General features: G+C 29.5%; 3 protein-coding genes across 5 annotated transcripts in view; 2 read left to right on the forward strand and 1 right to left on the reverse strand.

Annotated features, from left to right (window-relative positions):
- The window catches only part of LOC119681024 (lateral signaling target protein 2 homolog), a 420,855-nt gene extending 407,538 nt beyond the window's left edge, over positions 1 to 13,317 (forward strand). For both annotated transcript variants that reach the window (XM_038094080.1, XM_038094081.1), the window contains exons 3-6: positions 9,235 to 9,375; positions 9,442 to 10,182; positions 10,252 to 11,489; positions 11,568 to 13,317. In XM_038094080.1, the coding sequence (XP_037950008.1) occupies positions 9,235 to 9,375; positions 9,442 to 10,182; positions 10,252 to 11,489; positions 11,568 to 12,678 (3,231 nt within the window). In that variant the 3' untranslated portion in view covers positions 12,679 to 13,317. The remainder of the gene's footprint in view (positions 1 to 9,234; positions 9,376 to 9,441; positions 10,183 to 10,251; positions 11,490 to 11,567) is intronic.
- Positions 13,318 to 15,137: 1,820 nt separating this feature from the next.
- Positions 15,138 to 20,462, forward strand: LOC119681700 (cilia- and flagella-associated protein 58-like). Of its 2 annotated transcripts, XR_005252528.1 has the most exons (13): positions 15,138 to 15,392; positions 15,454 to 15,673; positions 15,742 to 15,871; positions 15,948 to 16,242; positions 16,321 to 16,515; positions 16,575 to 16,708; positions 17,594 to 17,910; positions 17,983 to 18,161; positions 18,250 to 18,610; positions 19,488 to 19,770; positions 19,820 to 19,958; positions 20,015 to 20,403; positions 20,446 to 20,462. XR_005252528.1 is itself a non-coding variant. In XM_038094959.1 (12 exons), exons 1-12 carry the CDS (start codon positions 15,213 to 15,215, stop codon positions 20,300 to 20,302), a joined length of 2,721 nt encoding a protein of 906 aa, XP_037950887.1. In that variant the 5' UTR covers positions 15,138 to 15,212; the 3' UTR covers positions 20,303 to 20,434. The 2 variants fall into 2 exon arrangements, 1 of the variants encoding a protein (XP_037950887.1); XM_038094959.1 differs by lacking the exon at positions 20,446 to 20,462 and having other exon boundaries at positions 20,015 to 20,434.
- Positions 20,463 to 20,689: 227 nt separating this feature from the next.
- LOC119676785 (cilia- and flagella-associated protein 58-like) lies at positions 20,690 to 25,357 on the reverse strand. The gene is made up of 11 exons (XM_038088045.1): positions 25,256 to 25,357; positions 24,945 to 25,164; positions 24,739 to 24,877; positions 24,498 to 24,651; positions 24,126 to 24,440; positions 23,915 to 24,048; positions 23,527 to 23,843; positions 21,775 to 22,163; positions 21,238 to 21,671; positions 21,031 to 21,169; positions 20,690 to 20,965 (listed from the first exon to the last, which is right to left on the reverse strand). The coding sequence occupies exons 1-11, from the start codon at positions 25,355 to 25,357 to the stop codon at positions 20,690 to 20,692; spliced, it is 2,619 nt and encodes an 872-aa protein (XP_037943973.1).
- Between the last annotated feature and the right edge of the window lie 889 nt (positions 25,358 to 26,246).

The raw sequence follows: 26,246 nt of genomic DNA on the forward strand, positions 1-26,246 counted from the left end.
GCATCAAATATGTTGTTATTGCATTCTATCACTAGATGTCTGAGAATCAATTTAGGGATATGGGGCTCAAGATTATGAGTAACCAAAAGCAATGGCGAACAATATAAGTGGAAACTGAAACATAAAGAGATACGATTGGCAATACGATTGGATTGATTACGCATTTCAGAAACTATATAAGATGATATTCCACAAGGAACAGTGACATGAAAGTCCCAAGTTACTTGGTAAATTGGATAAACACAGATAACTAGAAAATGTATGACTCAAAGCGGATCTGAGACGCCGTAGGAACCTTAAGCTCTATTAAGAAGTATCACTTGTATAAATAGATTTTCATTGTACCGTTCAAAAAATGTGACAATGTCCAGTAGTGACAATGTTAACAACTCATAAAATGCAAAATGGACTGTCCTTGAACTATTTCAAATTGCGTGTCAGCATTGTTTGGAATAGTCGGGTTAAGTTCTGCAGTTTGTGATTAATTGTATCAAACAAAACAATATTTTTTTAAATATTATTATTGATTAACTAATATTGATTAACTAATTTAAATATACAATTTTATATGTATATGTATAAATATATACCTTTATACATTTTGGTACATCTTAAAATTTAAATTTTTGTTTTTAAAAATCTTTTTATGCGAAAATTACTAAACCTAAAATTAAATATAGAAATAAAAACTAAAAATTAAGGTTAAAAATTCCTATTACTCAAGTCATTTGCTAATTATATTTGACCGGAAAAGCAAATTTTAAGATAAGAACTTTAACTTTTCAACTTTCTCTTATAGTTTCGCAATAATATGACACATATTTTCTTAATATATCAGAGAAACGAAAAAAAAATTTAAAGGTTTTTTTTGAATAAAGTAAAATGTTTAGTGGTACAGTATAATATGTTTTACTCTTATCGTAACACTTTCGATCAATCTGACCTTCATGTTGGAAAAAATAAATTTCTTAAAATTAATTTTATTGCTAAGTGTAAACTCAACCCTTCATTTATCACATTTTCACATATTTTATAGTAATTATTTAAACAAAATAAAACAATATAATTTATTGTAGATTGTAATGGGAAGCCTTGATTATTAATTGTTTTAATTAGCATGATAACAATTAAAAGTTAGCTTTGACTTTGCCGAATTGTCAGTTCCCTTCACATACATAGCTTTATTACAATTCAATTACATTTATTATTTTTCATTTACAAAGTTTTCTTAGTAATATTTACATTTTATTTTTTGAATAGAGTAATTTGATAATGCGATCTGATCAAATAATTTTTTAATTAATATTGGATGTAGTTGTTACATTTGCTCTCCTATCAATCTTGCCAAAAATTTCGTCTGCGAAGCTTTATTTTATTTAAAACTCATATTTTGATTAATCATATTTTGATTAATGAAAAAAAACCTTACACTTTTCTTAATTTAAAAACGGATTTTTCCAAACATCGAGGTTCAGAAGGTGCATGCTGACAGTTATCAGCACTTCCACTCGTAGGCATACATTGCCCATTGTGATACCATCAAAAATTTTGCTGGAAGAGGCAAGTTGCTAACCTTTGTTATCCTTGTTAAACCATTTGGTTTTCCAAGCCAGTGAAAAAGCGAACCTGAAGACATTGAAGTCGCCTTGTCTGCAGTCTTGAACAGAGACACAGGAAGTGGTTGATACCTCCTCTTCATCTTGGCAACTCCTGCAAATCCACTAGTTGGAACTCACCATCGTTGGAGCATAGACGCAATGGCACAGTGTCCCGTTAGTACTCCAGTAAGTACACGAACTGTAGGTTTGTTTGCTGAAGCCTAGAAGGCTTCTCGTTTTATTTTTGCACAAATTAGGTCATAAGGTTCTAGCGACCTCACAGTCTTCGCAGTTATTCTAGACATCAAAGAAACATATATAGTAATGACTAACTAATTAGGTAGTTGATATGTGTAAAAATTTGAACACCTTAAAATATTAAAAAGTCGCTTTTTGTTTTTTAAGAATATTAACATTTATTTTGAGCGTTAATTTTTACTATATCTTTAGTATATATACTAAAAATAAATAATATTCGAAATAAAAGTTTATATTCTTAAAAAAACAAAACCGAAATAAAAATTAAAAAATTAAAAATAAAATTACATAAAATATATATTAAGTTCAAAATATGAGCGGCCTCAGTAATATATAAACCTAGTTAATAAACCTTCTGTAAACACGGCTGTAAATAAAACCTTATTTTAGCACATTTAGCTCTTCGATTATAAAAATATCTGATTCGCACAGTTCAGCATATATTATAGCATACTATATATATTACCTTTTTGCATGTGAGAGGAGAGTATTTAAGAATTTCACAAACTGGTACTGAACGAATCTGGTTTTGTATACAAATAATTTCAATCGAATAATAAAGAAATAGAATTTAATAAAATACATTATATATCTACGTTTGACATGCAAACATAATGCACTTGGCACCGTTTTCCATAAGCTCGCAGAAGAACAAATGAATCGAGGAAGTTTGAAATGACCCTAACAAAATGGGTCTGCTTAATTGAAATGCTATTACATCAAAAGGAAGAAAAAGGAACACTTGGTGTGTGTTCACACTAATATTTAGATTTGTGAAATTAACTATTGATCTTAAGTTAGCGAACAATTACATCATCTGTGAATTCACCAACGAATATTAAGATGTGTTATCCGAATGAAATATTTGTTTGATCGTTTAAGAAATCTGATTAATTAGTAATCATATTTCGTATACCTATTTTCATTGTAATACAATTTATTTTTTTGAAAATTATGTCGATTACTTAAACTTTACTTAAATTACAGCATTTTAATCGATCGATGTTTATTTTAAACTCTCATCCTTAGTAATGTTTTTAATTTTTTCATTCATACAGGCAGAGCACTCTAGTGAAAATTGATTAGAAATACCCACTTAATTGGGTTATTTCAGAATATGCGTATATTATTCTTTAAGACGGAGATTATGACATTAGTTTCTTGAAAATAAAAAAAAAACTGGTAATTGTTTCCATTTACTTTTCAAAATTGGTTTTTACTGGCTGAATGGCTGAATGAATATTTATCTTCCGGACTGGTTATTCAGTTAATATTTCTAATTAAAAAAAAACCAAATTTAAAAAAAATGTTTATAATTACTAATTACTTTATACTTTACTAATTTTGAGATATTCCTGTGTTTTTGTCTTGTTTAATATCACCTAAACGTAATTGCAAAATGGTGTGGAATTTTACTTCTACAATTATTGTTGTTATTGTTTACTAATACAATATAAAAAAGAAAAAGCAACTTGCTTAATCAATTAATGTCAGTAAATTTGTTTATAAAATATACTTAAATATACAAACATGTTGTTTATGCATTTTTAAGCATGACTGCAGTAATTCTAGTTATTTAATTTTTTTTAACAGATTTGCTTATTATCTTAAATGAATTTTAAATATTTACTATTTACTTCCTTATTCTTAACAAACTTTTTACATGTGCTTAAAGTTATCTGAAATATATCTATTATTTATTAATATATAAAAAGTAGATATGTCAATAAAGTATATATATATACATATGCATATATTCTACTATATTAATACTATATACGTATGTAGTATGTAGAAAGAGTAGTTTATCAGTTTTAAGTAATTGTTTTTAACGCAGATAGATAATAATTTATTTTGTTATTATAGGGTCAGTAATTACAATAATTATATATTTTATAATTTACAATTTAAAATTGTTACTTAATTATCTACAATATCTATCTATAGGGAAGTGTAGTGTAATGTGCTGTTAAATACATTTGTAACTAGTTTATGTGTTGGATTTGTGTATATATATACATATATGATGATGCATTTATTTAAACTATAAATAAAATTACAACATTTTGTTTTTATTTTTTATTTAGTTTTTATTTATTTCGTTTTTTTTTTTGCACTTAAAAAATAGTTTTTCCCCTTGTTTATAATTATATTGAAATTGAAATGCAATTGACATGAAGTCCAATGAGATTTATTAATCATATAAACGTTTTCACCGTTAAGCTACACAAACCACATATATAATATATATATTTTTTAGTATAAGAACAGAATAATTATATTCTGATAACCAATTACCAAGAATTTAGTTATTTTTAGTAGCTTGTTTATAATGAAAACAGAAGAAAAATAATTAATATTAAAAATGCACGAATTCTTTGCATTCCAAAGTATAAAATATCTAAAAAATTTTTTGATATTTTTAGTTTTTAATTTATAGCATTAGTTAATAAGTGTATATATGATAACTACTAGTAGTGCACTGGACTTTTATAATGCCTTTAAATCATGTTCTGGTCGATGTTCGGAACAGTTCAGATGTTGTTTCATGTAAAATGTATAAATCATATAAATCAATAACTGAGGCGACAATTTTCCTCAGCAGCTTTTTAATAAGGCTCCAACTTATCAGCTGTTCTGTGGTCTAAATTAGGCTGTTAACTTTGTCAGGTAATAGCTAAGGTATTAGAGTGATCGCCGCACTCTGTAACTTATATTTTTTTTAATATTTCCTTAATAATTTATTGCCACCTTAAAATGTGATTAGTAAACAGTTACTAATAGTATATTAAATTAACAGATTGAAAAAATTTGTATAAGTATCTGCTTGAATAATTGTAGATCTCAATACTATTAATAAAATTTTATAATTTCTAATATCAGAGAACCTCTCAAATTTTACAAATATCTATTTAAATAATTGTTCCGATTACCAAAGACCCTTTCAGAGTGCTTCAGAGTGCCTTTCAGAATACTTTATAAATATCTATTTAAAAATTAAAGACTTCTACACAATTAATTAAATTTTATGATTTCTAATACTAGAGAACCTTTCAGACTGTCTCCATAATGAATTAATTAATCATAATATTGTTATGTGATAAATTTTATCATATTGAATAATATCGATAAACTTTCATCGATATTGCGTTATTATTAATCTTTTTGGTGCCAATACCAAAGTTAATCAATTCAATTTTGTTTGTTTATATTAATATATTATATTATTCCAACCTATTTGTAAAAAATAAACTATTGTAAATTCAGGTTACAATTTTTTTTTGTTTTTTTTTTTTTTTTATTTTTTTCCATTCAAAATATGAAATATATGATATATATTTACATTTTTGATATGTTATTTCAACATTGAAAGTCCATTGACCATCTTCTTGAGTGCCGTGCCCCTCGTGTCGAACATATCAACACTCCAAGTTTTGTTTACCATTTTTTTTTTTGGATTCTTTAATTCATTGGGTTATTGAAGAATTGGTTAAAAAGTATTCTGTTTTTGTTTGTTTTTGTTTTTGCTTTTGTTTTTGTTTTGTTTTTGCTTTGTTACCACTCATCGAGATATGTAAAAGCATTGATAAAGTAAATAAAATGAAAAGTAAATACAATAATAAAGCAAGCAATTACACGTTCATTGAGCGTGATTCATCCGTACGTCAATCTATCCGTCAGTTACTCAGTTCACATAGAAGTCGCTGGCCTGGATTCGAGCGGATGAAATGTAATTAATCTTAGAGAATTGCTGAAACGTAATTTGCAATTTTCTGTTTGCTGCTTGGGTTTCTATTCGTTTTGTTTCGTTTTGTTTTGTTTGGTTTCATATGGAAAATATGGAAAATGTTTAGTGAATTTCCTTGAAATTATTTAATTTTGTAATAAGAAACAAACACAATCAAGCGCATATCGAAAAATATAGTTGTGGTATCTTCAAAGTGTTAAAATTAATATTTCTGCTTCTTCTTCATACTTAATCAAATCGGAATAATTACAGCTGACGAAATTGATTCAGCTTTTGTCGAAAAGCATGTCTAAAAGCGTATTTAACTCATTTTTCCACTCTCCTGCCACCTTTGAAGGTGATTGCTCTGTTGGACTCGTTAAGTCATTTTAACTGTTTTTGCTTTTTGTTAAAATTTATTGCAATTTTTTTTAACAATTTTTAAAAACTGCGCAATTTACGAATTTACTCACTTCGGCAGAAATAAGTTACGTTTACCTTAGGTTTTTTATCTTTTGAATTTATAAATTTTATACAAAAGCATTTTCAAGCGAATTCGAAACAAGTTTAACAGCTTTTGAGAGTTTAATAATTAATTTTTTTTTAAATTTCATTTATTTTTTTGTTTTTGTTACCCTTAATGTTGGTGCCAATCTGAATGAAACCTGTCTGTGACGTCATTTATTCGAACGTCTTTGGGTGCTTAAGCAACTCGCCTACCTTGTGCTGACTTGGCTGGCATCACAAAAGCCAAGCCAAACACGCTCACAACCGCAATATAAAAAGTTCACTTATTTTAATTTATTTTATAATTAATTTAAATTTAATTTATTTGAAAATTAAAATTTTTTTTAATCTTTTAGAAAGTTAAAAACCAAAATTTGGTTTATAACAAAACATATGGTTTTTATTATTATTTTCATAAATTGCTTAAAGCGCCTCTACCCCAATATCAATTAATATCAAAGTTAAAAATATGTTATAAAGAAAATTATATTTGACAAATAAAATGTTAAAATATTAATATTAACTTTCGTCGAATATTTATAACAGAGAAGGAGAACTACTGTGACCTTGAAAGTTATTTTGTACCGTACGAATGGCAATGCTTTCAGCTACAATATATTGTTATGATATAAAGTTGTGTTCTAACAGTTCTCAAATCACTTTCTTATTAGATAAATAAGTTTAATATATGAATAAATATTACACATTAAAGTTCTATGAAACACACATTCTCATAATAAGACATCTTCCTTAACCGATGTCCCAAGATTTCAATTTTTCATGTCCCGGACACCGACAGTCTGCTTAAGAGAGTTTCCACTGTATTTATGTATAGTTTTCATATAGTTAGTTTACATATAATATATTTACATATAGTTTTGCCAATACAGTGCATGTATATGTGCCTGAATTATAGCAAGCGAGGTCTGGTCTAAAAATACACTTTAAAATTCCTAAAATAAATGTTTTCTTTGTAGTTTCTTCTTAATCTTAGAGATTCAAGCTCTCTTTAGATTCGCAAGAATGCCTAGCTTAGCTTCATATGGTGTCGGTAGGAACCAATACCGTATTGGTCACCTAATACTACAGCTCATGAACTCTGGTTGTTTTTATAGTAGTGTAATACTAATACTACAGCTAATGAACTCTGGTTGTTTTTATAGTAGTGTGTGTTGTGGAATTCATTAATAAGTCTTGACTTTCAGGTTTTAAGCAAATAATAATATTTAAAAATTAAAAAATATTATAAGTAACATTAAGGAAATCTTCAGTGATATGATTTCCGAATATTCGGTTAAAACCTTTAGTGACTTGGTTTTCGAGTATTCGGTTGAAACGTTTATTGACTTGCCTCGCACACATGCAGCATTAATGCTAGTTAATTTCTTTCCTATTCAATAATAATGAAATAATTATTGAAAAAATTAGAATATTCGCTACTATTAAGCATTTCCTTATTTGACACCCTACCACACCAATTTCTATGTTTTCTATGTTTCCATAAAATATACATATCATAAAAACAACTTCTTCATTAATGTGGAACCCCAGCTGTCGATATCTTGTTATGAAGATTGAGACATAATCTGTAATCGCTTGCGGTTGGAAATAGTTGATTCTGTATGTATGTGTTATCTATACCCTAATTCCAATTAGCGCCCATTTACTCAACTGCTTGGTTTTATTTACATAAGTGACGAATTTTTTTTATTAAGAATCTCTAAAATTTACTCAAGTTCTTAAAGCTTAAAAGATTTAATTTATTTTTTAATTTGTAGCGGCTAATGTAAATTTATCCATGTGTGTATTTAATACAAGCTTAACTCACAGTTTTTGAGCTGGACGAATGGAAAGTTAATATATATCTTTATAATAATAAATTATAATTTGTTGTTTTAATGACAAAAAAATTTTAATAATACTTAAATAACAAACTTTTTAAATTTTTGTTATTTTTTTTAAAAGATATTATTCTAACCGATATATCGACTTTAATTTATAGTCATTTTCAGGGTATTGAAATTTTATAGTACCCTGTTGATGACCATAGATTATAGTCCAAATATCGGTTAAAATAAAATCATTTAAAAACTAATAAAAATTTTTAAAAAAGTTTGTTATTTAACTATTAACCAATTAGCCTGTAAAAAAAAAACAAAATTATTATTAATAATAAATTATTTAATCTGATATACAAAACTTTACGAGTAAAAATGATTAATATATAACAATTTACAAATTAAATTATATCATTTCTTGTTTCGCCAGGTGTTTTTATATTTATATTTATAGCATATTATAAAATATAGTAGTTTTATACGCAATCTTATGTTTAATGTTTAAGTCAAGGTCGTCATAACACTCCGTTGCTTTGAAGAAATCGGAAGATGTATTTACCAATTCGAAACATTCGTAAATCCATGTCTATGTTTTATTTATTATTTTTTTTAAATTTTACATTTTGTTTATATTCATTTTCACATTGCGGCTTATATTGATGCAAATGAGTTTGATATTTTGTTTGTTTAAAATTTTTATTGTTTATTGACCCAAACAACGAACCCGCATTCACTGCTCCGCTTCAATGTACCTGTGATATTCGTTATTGACCTTTGATTTTTTTTCATACCTAATTACGAGTAGTGTTATTATTTTAATTAACAAGTACAGTAATATAGATATATATATATGTATATGAAAAAAAAAGAATTTCAAATATAAAAACTACTTGGGCGGTACAAAACTAAGAAACACTTGTTGATAATTTTACACCTGTTGTGATATATATAACAATAATGTGGATTTTATTCTAAACTGAAACCATATTATTTTTTATTTCAAATTTACTTACTTTTTATATAACGAGCTATTTGCATATCTATATATCATGTATGAGTTTCTAAGCCTAATAAAAGAATTGTATTCTATCGCTTTAGTTTTCTCTTTATATAAACAAAACAAATTTCACACATAGTAGTTCGTTCCTTTAGTATATAAAAGTATATGTAATTTATTATTTTTTTCATTTAATTCTTTTTATTAATTATTCTTCTTATTCTTAAAATGCTTATAAAATGCTTTATATAATATTCATATCCTCTGACATTAAATGGTTTTTCAACTGTTTTTCTTTTTTAATTGTAGGCGGATGATAAATCCTTATTAGCTCGTTTTTACCATGCAGACAGATCACTCACAGCAGTTGCTAGTGAGTTAGATAGTTTCGATGGGCGCGCAGAACCAGATCGTTGCTCTCGTTTAGTAAGCCGTTTACGCCAAGGGCAGGTATGTAATCTACAATTTTAGTTTAGTATATTTTCACTAACCTCTATTTCAAATGTCTTACTTTAGGACAAAGTACTTTCAATAACAAATCTTATAATGGATGAACTGTTAGGAGAAGATCGTGATCCTCGTGCATTTCGTGCAAAATTTCCTGAAGAAGTATTGCAAGAAAATTTAGCAGGGCAACTATGGTTTGGCGCAGAATGCCTTGCTGCTGGCTCATCCATAATGAATCGTGAACAAGAAAGTAAGGAAATGCGCCCCTTAGCACAAGCGGTAACCAAAAGTCTGGGCAATGTAAGAAACTTGTTACGTGATCAGTGTTTGCGTAACAACGTACCCAATAGTAAAAAGCTACATCTGGATATGAATGACTCAACAACCGAACAGTTGTACGAAAGCCTGAAAATTTTTGATAGGCTTTTCGCTGAGTTTGAGTTACGTTACGTCAGTGCTATGGTCCAAGTCAAAACAAAACAAGAATATGAAATGCAAGAGTACATTTGTGTTCTTTTCTCTGAGACGTTACAACGAGCTTTACAAATTGGTTTACTAGATCAGGATAAAGTTGATGCTTTTGATCCAGCACTGATGTTCTCCATTCCACGTTTGGCAATAATAACTGGTCTAGTCGTATACCCTAAGGGTCCACTAAATATGGATATGTCAGCTGAACAATTGTCGGAGATGTTTCGTCCGTTTCGTACGTTATTAATAAAGGTACGGGAACTGTTAAGACAATTGAATAAAACTGAACTATTTCAATTAGAAAAATTACTGTGTACAAACGAAGATATACATTTGAAGGTATGTACATTAATTAAATTACATTAAAACATACATTAAGAAATATTTAACTATTTATTTACATTAAAGATTCCTGTGGGTACAAGTAGTATTGAAGCGCCTAGTACAGATCAACAAAATAATAACAACCACAATAGTCCAAACAAATCTAACAGCATAAACTGTGATGTGAACGATACAAGTTCTGCAACTATAAATAATATGAGTAATAATAGTACTGAAAATACAAATAATAATGTTAATGAGATAGAAAACTCCTCGATTGAACCTGAAGTGGCTAATGAAGTTAAGAGTAAAGAGTCAGTTAATAACAATAATGACAAAAGTCCTTCATATGCCACTCATTTTGCCTCACGGTCGCCGTCCATTTCCTCAGATTCTGTAAATAGTTCTTCTGCGTCATCACCAACTGCTTCTCCATCGCATTCACCTACTCCTTCACATTCGCTTACTTCGACTACAACATCAGTAGCGTCAACTTCTAGTCCGGTTGATTGGACAGATGAAGATGAAGACTTACCTAAAGAAATAGATATGGTATCAGCTGATTGCGCCTCGGGTTATCTTATTCCAAACACTAATTTAGGCAACTTATTACAACCACAAGAAGTTCCTCTTACTGATAATTTTATCGCTAATGAAGAAGAATTTAATAGTCCACCAATATTAGACACAGATGCTGATATGCCCACCACTAGTAGTGCTATAAATAATACAAATGCATTTAAACCACTAAACTTATTAAATTCCTCCGATGAAAGTGAACAGTTGACAATAAAACATGAAGAAGAACCCTCTTTTGGTAGTCAAGAAACACAAATACATACAGATAAATGTTCTACAAGTAGTAGTTGCAGTACCGAAAATAAAGTCCAACATTCGTCTAATGTCAGCAGTACTTCTTATGAAACAGGTTCACGTCGACACAGTAGACACCATCATAATTACAGTATTAGCCCTGGAAGTAGTGAATACAGTCATTCTCATCATCATCACCACCACCACCATCACCATCATCATCCACACCGCCACAGTCGTCGGCAGCCTACTAGTCGCCATCATCATCATCATCGTCGTAGTCACAGTCATCATACCGACTTGAAATACAGTATGGATGAATCAAAGTTATCTTTGGAGGAAAATATTAGCAGTACTCCACCTGCAGTTAGTTCGTCTTCAACTTCGGCTTCGACTGCTGTACATCATGACACCTCGAGCGTAGATAGCAGTACTTCATCTTCGTTATGCGATGGTGCACCGCAAGAAGTTTCGTTGACTATTAAACCTACTGGACGTATGAGGTTTAAGTAAGTAAACAAAACAAATTTACCATTAAAACTTGTAATTAGTTTGTTATACAAATATATATTTTTTTGCTCATATAGAAGTACGGAGAATTTGCTTCATCGACTCTTCGTATGCATAGCTGGTGTGGCTGATCAATTGCAAACAAATTTCGCCTCAGATTTGCGGCATATTCTGCGTAACGTATTTTTTATGAATATGTCTCCTACGCAAGAAAACATTGATATACCTGAAAAATCAAAAGAATCGGAATTATTTGAATTTCGTGCTTCAGAAAACGATGTGATACAAGAGAGTGCAGGCTCAAATCAAAGCATTTATTCCGCAGAGGAAGTAAATCCAGAACTGGACAATGTGTTCAACAATGCAGGTAGTGATGGTGGTAGCAACCGCCATTCAGCTGGTGCAACAATGCAACGTGGAAATACAATAGATTTAGTATCAAATGATAACTCAACTGCCAATGGTGTTCTACGAAACCATATTAGCCGAAGTCGTAGTCTTGGAGATCAAGAAAATAACGAAACAACTGTTAATTCATCAATTACATCTCAAAACAACCACAGGCACTCAACTTATATAAATGGCAGACGTTTATCGACACCACAGAATCAGCACAATAATAACTCAATACGAAATCGTAATGACTCTGTGGGTAGCAATTCAGCGACGTCGTCATCGTCTGAAAGCAACTCACCTGTAAGTGAACGTGCGTCTGCTGCCTTTGGTCATTCAACACGACAACAAGTTTTAAATAACAGTAATAATATTAATAATCCTACCAGCGTTAACAACAATAGCGACAATAACAATACAGAACAAGCTCCACGAACTCCGTCTAGTCCAACACAAATTTCGCAAGCTCAACAACTAAATGCACGTTTATCGCCACCTGCTTGGATACCAGACGAAAAAGCACCACGTTGCATGTCCTGCCAAACACCATTCACCGCATTTCGTAGACGTCATCACTGTCGGAATTGCGGAGGTGTGTTTTGCGGCGTTTGCTCCAACGCCTCGGCCCCATTACCCAAATATGGTCTGACAAAAGCAGTACGCGTATGCCGAAATTGCTATGTGCGTGAATTACACTCAAATTCTGTTTCAACAAGTTCCAATACTAGAAACACAACCAGTCATATTAATAACCATTTACAACAATCTACCAACAATTACGAGAGTGTATCGTAGGGTAGGGAAAATGTTAAAACGCACAAACTCACATTAATAGCAGAAAAGAAATTCTTTGTATTTGTATTTTGCAAATATTTTTTAAATTGCCGACCATTTTATGTCTATAAAGACAATAGACGAATATATATAAAGAACAGCCAAATTATGGATAGCAACGAATCCCTGAATTCCTGAATTCCTGAATCCCTGTTTTCAGAAATCATGCTGCATATTAGTCTAAAAATGATGAATTTGATTCATTGCGAATTTTTTTTACAAAAATAACAATTGCAATTTAAAATTGTAAGCTTAAAATAAGTATGTATAAGTGTATTGTATTCATTTGTTTATATAATTTTTATATTAAATTTTTCTTTCATGCAGTGTAAATGCATGTTGAAATGTCCTTTAAGTGAAGTATTAGTAATAATTTTTAATGGTTGCATAAAGACATTTTAGATTTTATATAAAAATGTAATGAAAAATTATATATAATATAATGTATGTGCATTTTTTACAACTTATCTGTTCGATAACAATCGATTTTGTTTCCACGTTTTTACCATATATATACATAACGTTTTCTAAGGGATCTTACATATATTTTTGTTACATTGTTCTTTTTAAGTTATACTTTAAGATTTTAAGTATTCTACTATTTGGCTTTTGAATTTATATATTAAATTATATTATGTTAATTAATTTTTGAAAGTGGATTAATTAAATACATTTGAACATTTACAAACTAAGATTTGTTTTGTTTTCGATTTATAGTTGTTTCGGTTTTATTTCCACTTAGCAATGCCTTATATATTCAGTGTAATATAAAATTTGGTATAATATATATATAGTAGCTTTAATATGATATAATTTTTTATGAATTTTCTTTAATTTTCTAATATAGAACATATACCAAATGCGGTATTACTAAAAATTATGTCAATATACATATATAGTAAAATTATCCTTAATAAATATGTTTCATTTTAATTGTACAATATGTGCCCGCAATTATATGTCATAAGCATAAAATATATATTTTCTTATAAAAATATGATAAACTTATGAATTGCATATAAACGTTTAAGACTTAAGAAATCTGCTCATATCAAATATAATCAAGCTGTATGTGTAAATTTAAAACATATTTAGTTAAATTTGGTATCAGTTTAATATTAAATAATTTCTTATATTTTGTATTAAAAAGCTAGTATAAATTAACTAAAACGTTATATTATTAAAAAGTGAAAAATGTTTTAAATTATTTTTATATTTCTGCGACAATTGTTACTATTATAGATTTTATAAGTTTTTAGATTTATTTTAAATTCATCAAGTTTTGATATACGATTTCTTTGATGTTTTTTCGAAAATAATTTGTTGTAATTTGTGAAATAAGTTAAATATCTAAACTGAATTTAGGTTAATTACATATAAATATAAAAAGAGAAATTGCTATATGAGTTAAAAAGCTTTTTGCCTCAAAATTGAAATAATTTTATAAACAGATCGCTTCAGCTGATTGGGTATATATAAAATTAATTTTCTAAATATTTTCACCTGAATGATAGTATATATTTTATTAGTGACATTAATAATTTTTGTGATTTAAATTTATTGTTTTGAAGAAACAAGATTTTTGTTTATACAATACCATATATTAATATATCTATTTAAAAAATGTGTATGATTAAAAATCAATAAATATATATATTGTAATTAAATAAAAAAAATGTTTATGTGTGATGAACGGGAGGCGAACACAATTTTCTATATAATCCAAAATTAAGCGGATTTTGGTATAAATTATAAGGAATGGAATAGGAAAATTTTAGAATTTTCAACATATTAACATAGTAAGAACATATATTTAATCCTTTACCGTTTCGTACTCTATTCTCCAATAAGTATGGGTTTAAACATGTATATATATATTTTAATGTTTAGAACTATTATAGCATTACCATAATCAAGCAGCTCCATAATAATCGAATTCGCACATTTGGATCGAACAACCTATGAGTTTTGTTATATATTTGCTTGTTAAATACCAAATATGGGTTATATGTATTTCATTTTAATTTCATTGCCAGTGTGATTTTCGAGCTGTATCGAGCTAAATGTTGACACATGTTAATCGAAGCTTCAAACAATAAATATTATTGAGTCTCTAATATGTTCCATATCTCTATACTGTTGGGGACATAATTTTTACAATAACAGAATAACGGAAACAGTAGTCTGATGAAGTGATAAACAATAATCCAGTCAAGACGAAAAAAGTGATTTTAAAGATACCTCGCTGTTAATAGAGAGTAAAAGTGCTCAAGTGCTCAAGTGCACTGGCTCAAATAGCTTCAACATAATAGTATTTTACTTCTATAAATTTATTAAAATGAACCAAAAAATTGTGTATACCTAAAAAATCATTAATGTCAAAATTTAAAATTTGAGATTTTAAATGAAAAATTTTCAAAAATATTTATCTCAGTATTTGCAAATTAAATATATATTTTTAGTTTTTAGTAATAGATTATATAAAGTAGATCAAAATGGGGCCGAAGAAAGGCAAAGGAAAAGGAGGTAAAGGTAAAGGTAAAGGTAAAAAGAAAAAGGCACCTCCACCGCCGCCCCCTGAACCAGAGGAACAAATTGAATGGTCGGAGGAAGAAGAGAAAGAATTAGATTTTCTCGTAGACATAAATGATGAATTTTTTGATACTGCAAATAGGGTTAGTTTATTAATTAAAAAATTTTGGATCAAAACTGACTAAAGCTAATATAATTTAATAGATAGTTCAACTATTAATGGAGAAAATGCGAATATTCGAAGCATCAAGAATAAAGAAATATGTTAATATCATATATTCGCTTCACACGAAATATGTGGAAGAAGTTGCAGAAAATGAAGAAATGCGTCCTAAAATTATAATAGCAGAAAATAAATTACGATACTCTTTGGAACTGGTTGCGCATTCACAAGAAGCAATGGATATACTTAGAGGAAATCTTGGTATGCTTTTAAATGTTTATGTCACACCTAGTTATACCTAGTTAATTACATACTTTAAATGTATATAGCCGATGCTTGGAGGGAGACAGATGCATCTCTAGTGCGTGAGCAAGACGTACAGGAGAAGTTACAAGAAGTTCTTTTAAAATGTAAAGGTTATGAAGCTAAGGAAGAACAGGAACAAGATGATAATGCTGAGTAAGTATTTCAACAATTATACCCGAAATAATTCTAATGTAATCCATTCTAATATATTATTGATCTATTATAATAGATTTGGAAGTTTGGGAAAATATAAAAATATTATATTGCGTGAACGTGATCGTCTCAACGGTGAAGTTTTGGATCTTGAGAAGCGTTTACAATTGCAAAGATATTATAGTGAATCTTTGGAATACATTGTCAAAAATAACGAGGATTCCATAAATAAACTAAATGTACGAGTACGAGTTATGTTGAGTGAAAAATCAAGTTTGGATATTAAGGTTAGAAATTTGAAAAACAATTTAGATGATCAAAAGGAACTTACCCAAAGGTCAGAATTAAAGCTTGAAGTGGTTAATAGAGATGTAAGTTAAAAATACATAGTTGTAAAGAAATGAAAATATTATTGCATGATTTTTTTTAATTATATATATATTAAATAGCTTTATGAAACCAGCAACAAATTGAGTAAAAAAACTTACGACTTTGATCATCTGAAACTGGCAGTTGATAAAATGCGAAATGATAATTCTCTTCTAAGTAAACAAGTTCTGAAAAGTGAGGACGATATCAAGGAGTTACGTAAAGAACAGAAATACAATGAGGAAGTTATACGAAATCAACGCTTGGAAGACACGGTTAAGAGAAGATTTGTATTAATTTATTTTAAACAATAAATTGAAACATTTTTTTACAGAGTAAAGCAAATGTAATTCAACAATTAACTATAAAATTCAAAAAATCCATGCAAGATTATGGCTCCATGTCATCAAAAGTTTACAAAATGAACAAAATAAATCATGGTCTAAATGAAGAAATTGTACGCTTAAAGTAGGTATACCAAATATCATCGTGTACTAACAAATTATGCTTAAAGTAAACAAACAGAACCATTATCTAATGTCATTTATTAAATTATAATGCTAAAATTATTAAAAAGTAAATATTAAATAAATTTAAAATAGATTGAGCCGTCAATTTAATTCAATTTAAGTACGACAACACATCTTTCTATATTTTATTCTTGTCAAAATGCAGTCTCGTTCTTGTATAGTAGCATAATGGAATACTTTCTAAGCAATATATTCTTGCATGGTACACAGATGTACATCCCAATGGCGACATTCCTTCCTTCAAGAAGCAACCGTCGATCTCTTTCAACATATTATGAATTTATCGATGATAATTCCAATTGGGTCAACATTACTGAGGTCGACTACAAACGTGTATTAATAGCTGTTCATATGACTGCAGTGTCGTCTTCAAGACCTCGGTTATATAGCAACAAAGTTTTCAACCAGTCTCCGCTGCGATGCGATAGAAAGTTACTTGTTGCGAAGAAATACGTTAATTGTTAATATACATATTACCATTATTTCGCCCATCTGTTCTAATGTTTCAATGCAAACATCAAATTGTGCCACAGTGATCTCTGAGTCCGACCTATTGAAGTGGCAAGGCTTCTGCGTCTCGATCCAGGCTAATTTATCTTAGCCTTATCTTAATTCGTGTATTCATTCTGTAATTTCTTTCATGTTTCCTGCTATATAGTCCTCCTAGTGCTACAATAACCACACATTTTGTTAATCTCTTTTACAATTACGCAAGGTGAAATAATCTACATTTGACTTTTAAATTGTGAGGCTATAATGCATAACGCATAATTGATAATTATTGTTGTTGTCATCCTAATTAAGTGATTAATACTTTTTTTAGAAATCAAATAAACGCTCTAGAAAAAAGTATAATTACATCGGGACACACATACGAAGAGTTACGTCAAGTAAAGGATAATATACTTCGAGAACGTGATGTCTTGCGCAGTGACATAATAAAAACGAATAATATTATGGCTGATCTAAGACATCAGATAATGGTGCAGAGCAATACGATGGATGCATTGCGATTGGATATAAATAAATTCAATGTGAAATTAGATGAGGCTAAAATAAATGTTTTGAAAGCAGAAAGAGAACGTGATGAAATTTCACAAGAAATGGAATCACTACAAGAGCGCATAGAATATCTCCAAGGTGAGTATACATAATATGCTTTAAGTAAATTATGTGCAAATTACTGAACATTTGAACAAATTCATTTCTCAGAGCAAGTGCAACTGAAGACCAATCAAGTTACTGATTTAACGGAAAAATTGCAGCAGAAAAATTTCGCATTAATTAATGTGAAGAAACAATTGGAATCAGTACATTCCGAAAAAATGATACTGCAAAGGAACTTGGAAACATGCACTCAGGAAAGAGATAATTTTAGAATATTACAAGCGGTAAGTTTTTCATAAGACTTAGGATCTAATAAAATTTTACAAATTTTACAAATTTTACAAATTTAACATATTGGTTTCGTTAATTTAGAAAAATACTCATCAAATATCGCAATTAACAAATGAAATAGCACAAAATCAGAATAAGATTAATTCACTGAATATGCGTATTGAACGTTTGAATAATGATAAGAAGGACTTACAATCCGAATTGAAGAATAAGGAGAATTTATTGGCAAGTGTGCGGCAAGATCTAAAAGAAATGAAGTATAAAAATGAGCAATATATGAAAACTATAACCGATGATGAGAAGAAATTTATGAGAATCAAGCAAAACTTGGAGGAAACTAGAAAGGAAAAAAATTTAGTCGGTTTGCAAATGGTACGCAGAAATGACGAAATTATTTTACTCAAGGAAAAGTTGGATGTACTACAATTAGCTTTAGATCAAGGTAATTATATCAAATATAATATATATATATATATATAATATATATTCTATATATAATATATATATAGAATATATATATGATATATATTTAAAAATTTAGATTCAACTTACTATAATTTGAATAGTATATTAAGTATAGCCAAATCCTAAGCAATCCAATTAATAACTCGCCACCTTGAGGTGCATTTAAGAATGTAAGCTGACTTTTGCATTTCCAATTCTTTGCCTGTGTATTCAAATTTTATTTATTCATTTATGGACATCATTTTCATAATATATACTTTAGTTACTCAGGTTCTTTGTTCAATAATCTTCTTATGGAATTTGATGTAATACTTGTATAACATAGAAGATATCTATGTTAAGCTAATAATGGTCGGTTACTATCAATGGTAATATTCTCTATCTGTTTTAAAATGGACCAATTGTTATTCTCTTTATTAGTGTAACACAATAATACCACAAGCGGAACGACCTTAATGCAACCAGTCTTTTTTTTCTGCTCCAATGTGCCCAAAACACGGAGATATGTGCTTATAAAAGGCATGACTATCACTGTTATAGGCCAATTCAACAGATGAACAACATCATGCAGCGTAGAGTTGTAGTTTCATTAACAGATCCATGTGGATGTAGTACAATGTATGTATGTAATGTGAGAATTACTATAATATAGAGTATGTGATATAGAGATATAGAGTATAATATTCTGTGTTAATTTAACATGTTCCATATATTGAAATATATTATAAATTTGTATGAAATTTATATAAGTAGTAAATATGTAATAGCAGTTAATTTGAAGACAGTGAACTTACTTATCATTAGGTTTTACAAATTATTAATAAAATTTTTTTTTTTTAATTTTTTGTTTACAGGACAATCACAATACAATCAGCGTGTAGAAGACATACGTCTGCTAAAAACAGAAATAACCAAACTACAAACCGAGCGTGAATGTCATAAAAGGGCTTTAAATAGTACAGCCGATATGAGAGAAGAAATAATACGCCTCAATCGACTACTTAATCAAGAACGTGTAAAAGTGCGTGCTTTAATGGAAGATACGAAGGTGCCAACTGCAGTACACCGTTGGCGCATACTTAGAGGTGAAGATCCCGAAAAATTTGATTTGATGCAGAAAGTTCAAGTTTTACAAAAGTAAGTAGAATAATTAAGAAAAATAAATAACTTTAAATAAAAATTTTAGGCGTAATCTTAAGCAACATGTCGAAAGAGGTAATATAGAAAAAGAACTATATGAAACGAAAAATATGTTTGATGCTTTGAAAAGATCTGTGGAAAAATTACCAGCAAGCGATGTGAAAAGGAAACTGTTGGATTGTAAAGTAAGTTACTGGTTAAATTATTATACTTTATATATTTACAATTATGCAATTTCTAGCGGGTTTTGGAGAGACGGACATTAATGTGGAAAGTATGTCAAAGTGAATTAAGCGTTTGTGAAGTTGAATTAAAAACACGTCAAAGCATAATTGATGAACTCAGGTCACAAGTGGCGAAAATGACAGAAAAAGAACGTGTGCGTGGAGAACATATAGAACCTCAAGAAATATCCACTGAAAACTATGTGGAAGCCATTTTTGAATCCAGTGATGATCGATCATGTCTGGTACCGGGTGTAATTAACATTGCTAAAAACGATCAAGAAGGAACTCCAAGAACACTATAATAGTCTTAATAATGATTTCCGTATGGATCAAAAATGATGGCTTAAAATTGGGATATTTTGTAATTTTCAAGCCATTATATTTGATCCAAATGGAATGTTATGTGCTAGATTAGATTTGGTTTAAGTTAAATTATTAAAGTTAGTTTCTATTAAACAGAAATTGTCTCATAAATGTTAATTAATCTAAAATGTTTAACAAATAATTTTTAGGTGACAATTTAGGTTTAATATTGTGGTCCAATTGATTTGATTAATTAATAAATTTAAATTGCTGATTTTGAAATACTTTGTAGTATTAGTAGTATTTGTTATTATTGTAAAAATAATTAAATTTATTTTGTTGAAGTGTAATTTACAACCAAAAATTAATTAAATAATTATTTCACTTTAATATCCTCCTCCAACAATCTTAAATCCGCCACCCAAAACCCGGTGTGTATTTGGTGGAGCAGAAAAGCACTGTGCTTGCATTTGCACTAGTAACTGACGCTCTTCCAGTAGTTTCTGTTTCTTCTTCTTCTCTTCATTCAATTGTATCTTAGTGCTATTTAAATGACATTGAAGCTCTTCCAATTTGTTGTTATGACCTTTGTCTTCTACGTTTTTAATGTCTAGTTCTGCCTTTAATGCTTTGATTATATTTACTTTTTGATTAAGTGTAGCCTTTTAAAAATAGTTGAATAGTTAAAAATCTTATTATGTAAATAATACTAAAATATATTGCAAACCTTTAGCTCATTTAATTCATCCTTGATTTTGTAACTGGGTAATTTGAGCATAAATTCCTTTAGAGCGCCATATAACTGTTGAGATTCCTGCAGTGCACGTTCTTTTTCCACAGAAGCAATATTTTGATTAAGAATTTGCCTTTAAGAAAACAAAAATTATTACTTTATTATATATTATAAATTTTAAATAAGATATGTTATAAATACTTTTGTAATGTTTGCTGTCGTTTAATCAGGTCCAATCTCTCTGGATCTGTGCCGCCCAAATTTCGCCAACGATGTATATTCATTGGTGTCAGCATTTCATCCTGCAATGCACGTGCTTTGATGCGTTCTTGGTTGAGTGCACGATGTACTTGGAGGAGCTCATGCCTGCAATCCACAGCGCTCTCACGATCCTTTCGTAGTACATTGCGTTCTGTTCGTAAATTCTTGATTTCTAAACGCATTATTCGCATATCGCTTTGGCACTGTGAGAATTGCTTTTCAGTTTGATCGTAAACACTTTGCAAATTATCTAATTTGTCTTTTAATTGTGTGTATTCCTCATTACGCTTAGTTAGTGCAGAGTTTATGGAATTTTTCTCATCCATAAGATTGTCAAAGTATTTCTTTTGACGAGCTATTTTGATATTGTCCTCCTGTCAATAAAAAGTTTATAGAATAATATTATAAACATTTTATTTTAATTAGTTATTAAAATAACAAATAATTTAATAATTTTATAAAATTGTAAACGCTGACCTGTGCGGATTTGGAGTAACGATCGTTTTCTTTCTTTCTCTTAATCAATTCAGATTTGGTATGTTGATGTCCTAATTGGAAATGTCTTATATTGGTTTTTAGATAACGTCGCTCCTTTTCCATTCTATCGATTTGTAGTTGTAGTTTGCTAATTTCTGCATCCCTATAACTTACCTTTGATTTTAAAGTCTCGACGTTGTTCTGCAAATTAGTCAGTTGTTCCTTCATTTTTGTTTTATCGTCTTCAGCCGAGCTTAACGTGCGTTGAATGACTTGTTTTTCATTTACGAGTGCATCTTGCTGGGCTTGAAATTTAGAACATTTGACTTCAATATCCGCCACAGTGCGTTTTAATTCTATTTCACAATTTTCTTTTAGGCGAATTTCATCTAAACGATAACAATAATGGAAATATATATGTTTAAATAATTTTTTAATAGTAAGACATACGAGAAGGTATATTCCATTATTTCATATATCTGTCAAACTATTATTACCAACTGCATGACAGATACATACGAATGACAGCTTTTTATAATGTTCATAAGCTACCTCAAGCATTTGCGTCCAAGTTTTATAGAACAAAATGTTATTCCAAATGGAATTTAAATGCAATGGTGTAATTATTGGTTGGAAAATAAGAACGAGCTATTGTTAGTGAGCTCATCTCAAAGGGAATAAAATGTTTGTGTATGGTACCATAAATCGTTATAATAGTACAGGCAGTGCCGCCAAACGCTATAGTCGTAGACGAAAAAATAACAACATTACCTGAAATGGTTCGGAAAGTGAAGGCTTGACTTGAACGAAATCTATATCATAGTGGTAATCAAATGTCCAAAGAACTGAAATTATCCCCACGAAGCATCCGATGCATATTCTAAAATAAGCCTTACAAGTTCGGAGACACCAATGCACAAGATCTGACACCAATGCAACAAAAACTTAGACTCGAAAGACCAAAGGAGTTGTCAACGGGCTAAAGTGAATACAAAATAGTTTGTAATAACATCTTGTCATAACTACATGAAGAGCTAGTAACACAATCACCTTAGCAGTTTGTACTAAACACTAGTTTGTTCGTTGCAAATTGAAATAGGAATTAGACTATAATTATTATATTAAGCAATTGTACACCGCGACCTAGAACCTTCAATAATTCAGAGAATTTCTCCAAATCTAACTGATGCTATAAATTGTAATTTTAACCCTACATTATATAGATTTACGAACTCCTAGTACATATTTTAAACAACCTACACAGTTGCGTTAGAGTAAGTCCCCAGTTTGCATCGTAAGCTTCGTCTCCAGCTCTGTCAGAATTCCGGTAATGTTTCTTAAATTAATTTCACTTATAAGCATACAATCTTTAAATTGTTTTAGATTGAAAGTCCCAAGTCAGAAGCAGCGGGGTTGCTCGTTTGTCTGTAATTTTTGCCGAAAATTGTAGCATAACGCAGAACCCATATCTATAACCAGAGCATTCCATAATTATTGTGGTACGAAATGTGTTGTACTTTTCAACGAAAAGCACTCCTAATCTAAACCCGTTTTTTTTCACCCCCGATCTCTTTCAGTTCGATGAAGGTTCGGTAAATATTCTGTATTCCTAATAATCTCAGAAATTGAACAAAGAAAATGAAAGAATTTGATGTTTCAGATACATTTTATAAAAACTAAAATTTGGTTTAACTTATTTCTGATAAAATTTATATAAAAATCATAATTTAATTGTTAAAATTTTAAACTTACTTTGTAGTGCGTCAATCTTGTCAATCAAAGTTTGGATTTCATCATTTTTCTTTGATTTTTCCTTTTCTACTTTCGCAAAGTCCTTGGATAGTTTTTTATATTTCATATCCATATTATTTATTGTCTCCTGTAAGGCCTTAATTTCGTGTTTTGTCTCTTGTACCAAATTTTCAGTTTCTTCCAGTGTCTGCTGTTTTAGTAACAAATTACGTTTGAGAAGATCACGTTCTTGGGTCAGATTATTATTGTTTTTTTCGAATTGATGAACAACACGGCGCATAGCTTCCAATTCTTTTTCTTGAGTATTTAATTGTGTTCTAAATTGATAATTAAAAACGATGTAATAAAATAAATTTATGTGAAACAAGTATTTAGTACGAAGACTAACTTCAAGCGGCTGGAAATTTCTTCAGCCGATCGTTTAGTTTCCTCTATATTCGCATATTTCCGTGAAGCATTTTCTTGAGATTTTGTAATTCGCGCATTTTCCTGCTTTAACTTGATGAGCTCATCTTCACGTACCTAGAATTAAAGTTTTATATATTCCAGATATATAATATTCGCATTATTATTGTTTATTTCAAGCGATTTATAATTACCTTCAAGAGGTTCACACGCTGCGCCAATTCTCTTTTGAGCTTATCACGTTCCTGTGTCATATATTCTAGATCAACTATAATCTTCGCCAATTTATTACAGGTAGCATTATGTTGTGTATTCAAATGTTCTAAATTGGTTTTCAGTGAAAGGATCTGTAAATTTTGTCGTACTTTTACTTTGATCAAATGATCACTTTGGTTTTTGGTGGTGGTGACCAGTTCTGTATATTTCAGAACCTCACTTTTAGTTTGAGTTAAGTCAGTTTGCAGTTGATCTATAAGTTTTTTGTTACTATAAGCATCAGTTGAAAATTCCTAAAAATAAATATAAGAAAATGTTAGTGGAGAGACAAGTTTTTGAAACAGACTCACATCCAATAATTTAAGCAATCCTTTATTCTTTTCCTCCAATGTCTGTGTCATACCTTCTACCTCATTTGTATACATGCGCTGGATATTTAACCGCTTATTCATGTCGTGGATTTGTGTATTCAATTCATCGATTTCAGTTTTATCACTCTGTTTGCTATATATAGCACCACCGATATATATGTATATATATTATAAGAAAATAATTATATGTTAGATTTATGAAACTATTTGATTTAATTACCCCTGGTAAGTTTTTCTTGTTTCATTCAGCTGTTCAATGGTTTCTTCCATTGTAATTACTTTCTCTCGTAAAAGCACCACCTCGTCCTTTGCTGCCTGCTCACGTGATTGTGCTGCATCCTTTTGCTTCCAAGCAGTTTCTTTGCAAATATAAATTAATAAACATAAATACTAAATCATGTAATTTATACAGTGCATTTGAATTACCAATAACTTTTCTTAACTCTGCAATTGTGTCCTTGTCTAATTCGCTCAGTTCGGCTGCTTCTCTGAGACGTCCATTTAGTGCTGCTATATCATTCTTCAGCTCCTGACTACGAATTTGCTCTTGATGATAATCTGATTTGAAGCGATTAGAGCAAATAACTAAACGCTGGACATTATCAGTTTTTTCTTGTTCATCTTTTTGGCGCAGGAATTTTGTGACCTATATGATTATAATGAAAAATTAAAGTTAAATTAAAGTGGTACTTATATATAAAATATGTAATTTAATATAACATAAATGCATATTTAACCTCTGGTACTTTCTCTAGTAAACTTGTAAAAAATTCCTCATCAATCTCATCAGGCACAAGAGGTTCATCGTCGGAACCCTTTGACCCTAAATCTTCATTCATCTTCTTTAATTTATTTAATAAAAATAATTAAATAGAGTCTTTATAAGCGTTTTTAACTTAATTTTAATTATTGTTATTATATTTTTAATTGTTATTGTTGATTTAGTTTAGTTTAGTTTTATTAAGTTTTGCAACTTTCACTGCAGAAAATTGTTATTGACAAAACCTTTGCTGCGTAATCCAAAGTGAAGTTGATTTCATGGTTGCTAACACAAACCGGTGACCCATCATGGCAACAAGTTGTCATACCGTTTTCGACTATTCAAACGTGTCTGTGCGTTTAGGGAAGTGCAACTGCATGCATTATTTTTTATTTAAAAATTTTTAATGAAATTGCGTTTACGTTTTTAAAATTTTCTATATTGCAGTTAAATGGATATTTTTGAAATTATCTGTCTCGTCTGTTAGTATATTTTGAATCAATTTACAGTTCCTGTATGTTTAACTTTTGTCATAATGCTATCAGTCAGACCAGTTTGTAACAGTAAGTAAGTAATTGACTTACTCCACATACCCAATGGACAACTGCTTTCAAATGTGTGCTGTCATTTGAACCAGTGTTTTTCAACCCGAAACATTCAAGTGCGGGTAGGAAAAATAGTCAATGTGATTTATAATGACCGGTACCAATGCCTTCCTAAAAATAATATCGTTAAACGCAAAAATGCATAAGTTAAGCATTAGGTGGTCCTTAGCGATTGAGAAATCCTGATTTAAAAATAATACTCATACATTTTTGATGATTTCAGATATTGTTTTGCTTTCTTCTGGTAGATCTCGTTCCAAATACATTTAGTTTTGTTTATTACAGAGCATTGGTTTAATTCTCATATTTAGAATAAATATCAATGAAATACTCACCCCTATCGGAATAGAGCACTGCGATCAT

Source organism: Teleopsis dalmanni, chromosome 2, assembly GCF_002237135.1.
Source record: "Teleopsis dalmanni isolate 2A chromosome 2, ASM223713v2, whole genome shotgun sequence".
Classification (NCBI taxonomy): Eukaryota; Metazoa; Arthropoda; class Insecta; order Diptera; family Diopsidae; genus Teleopsis; species Teleopsis dalmanni.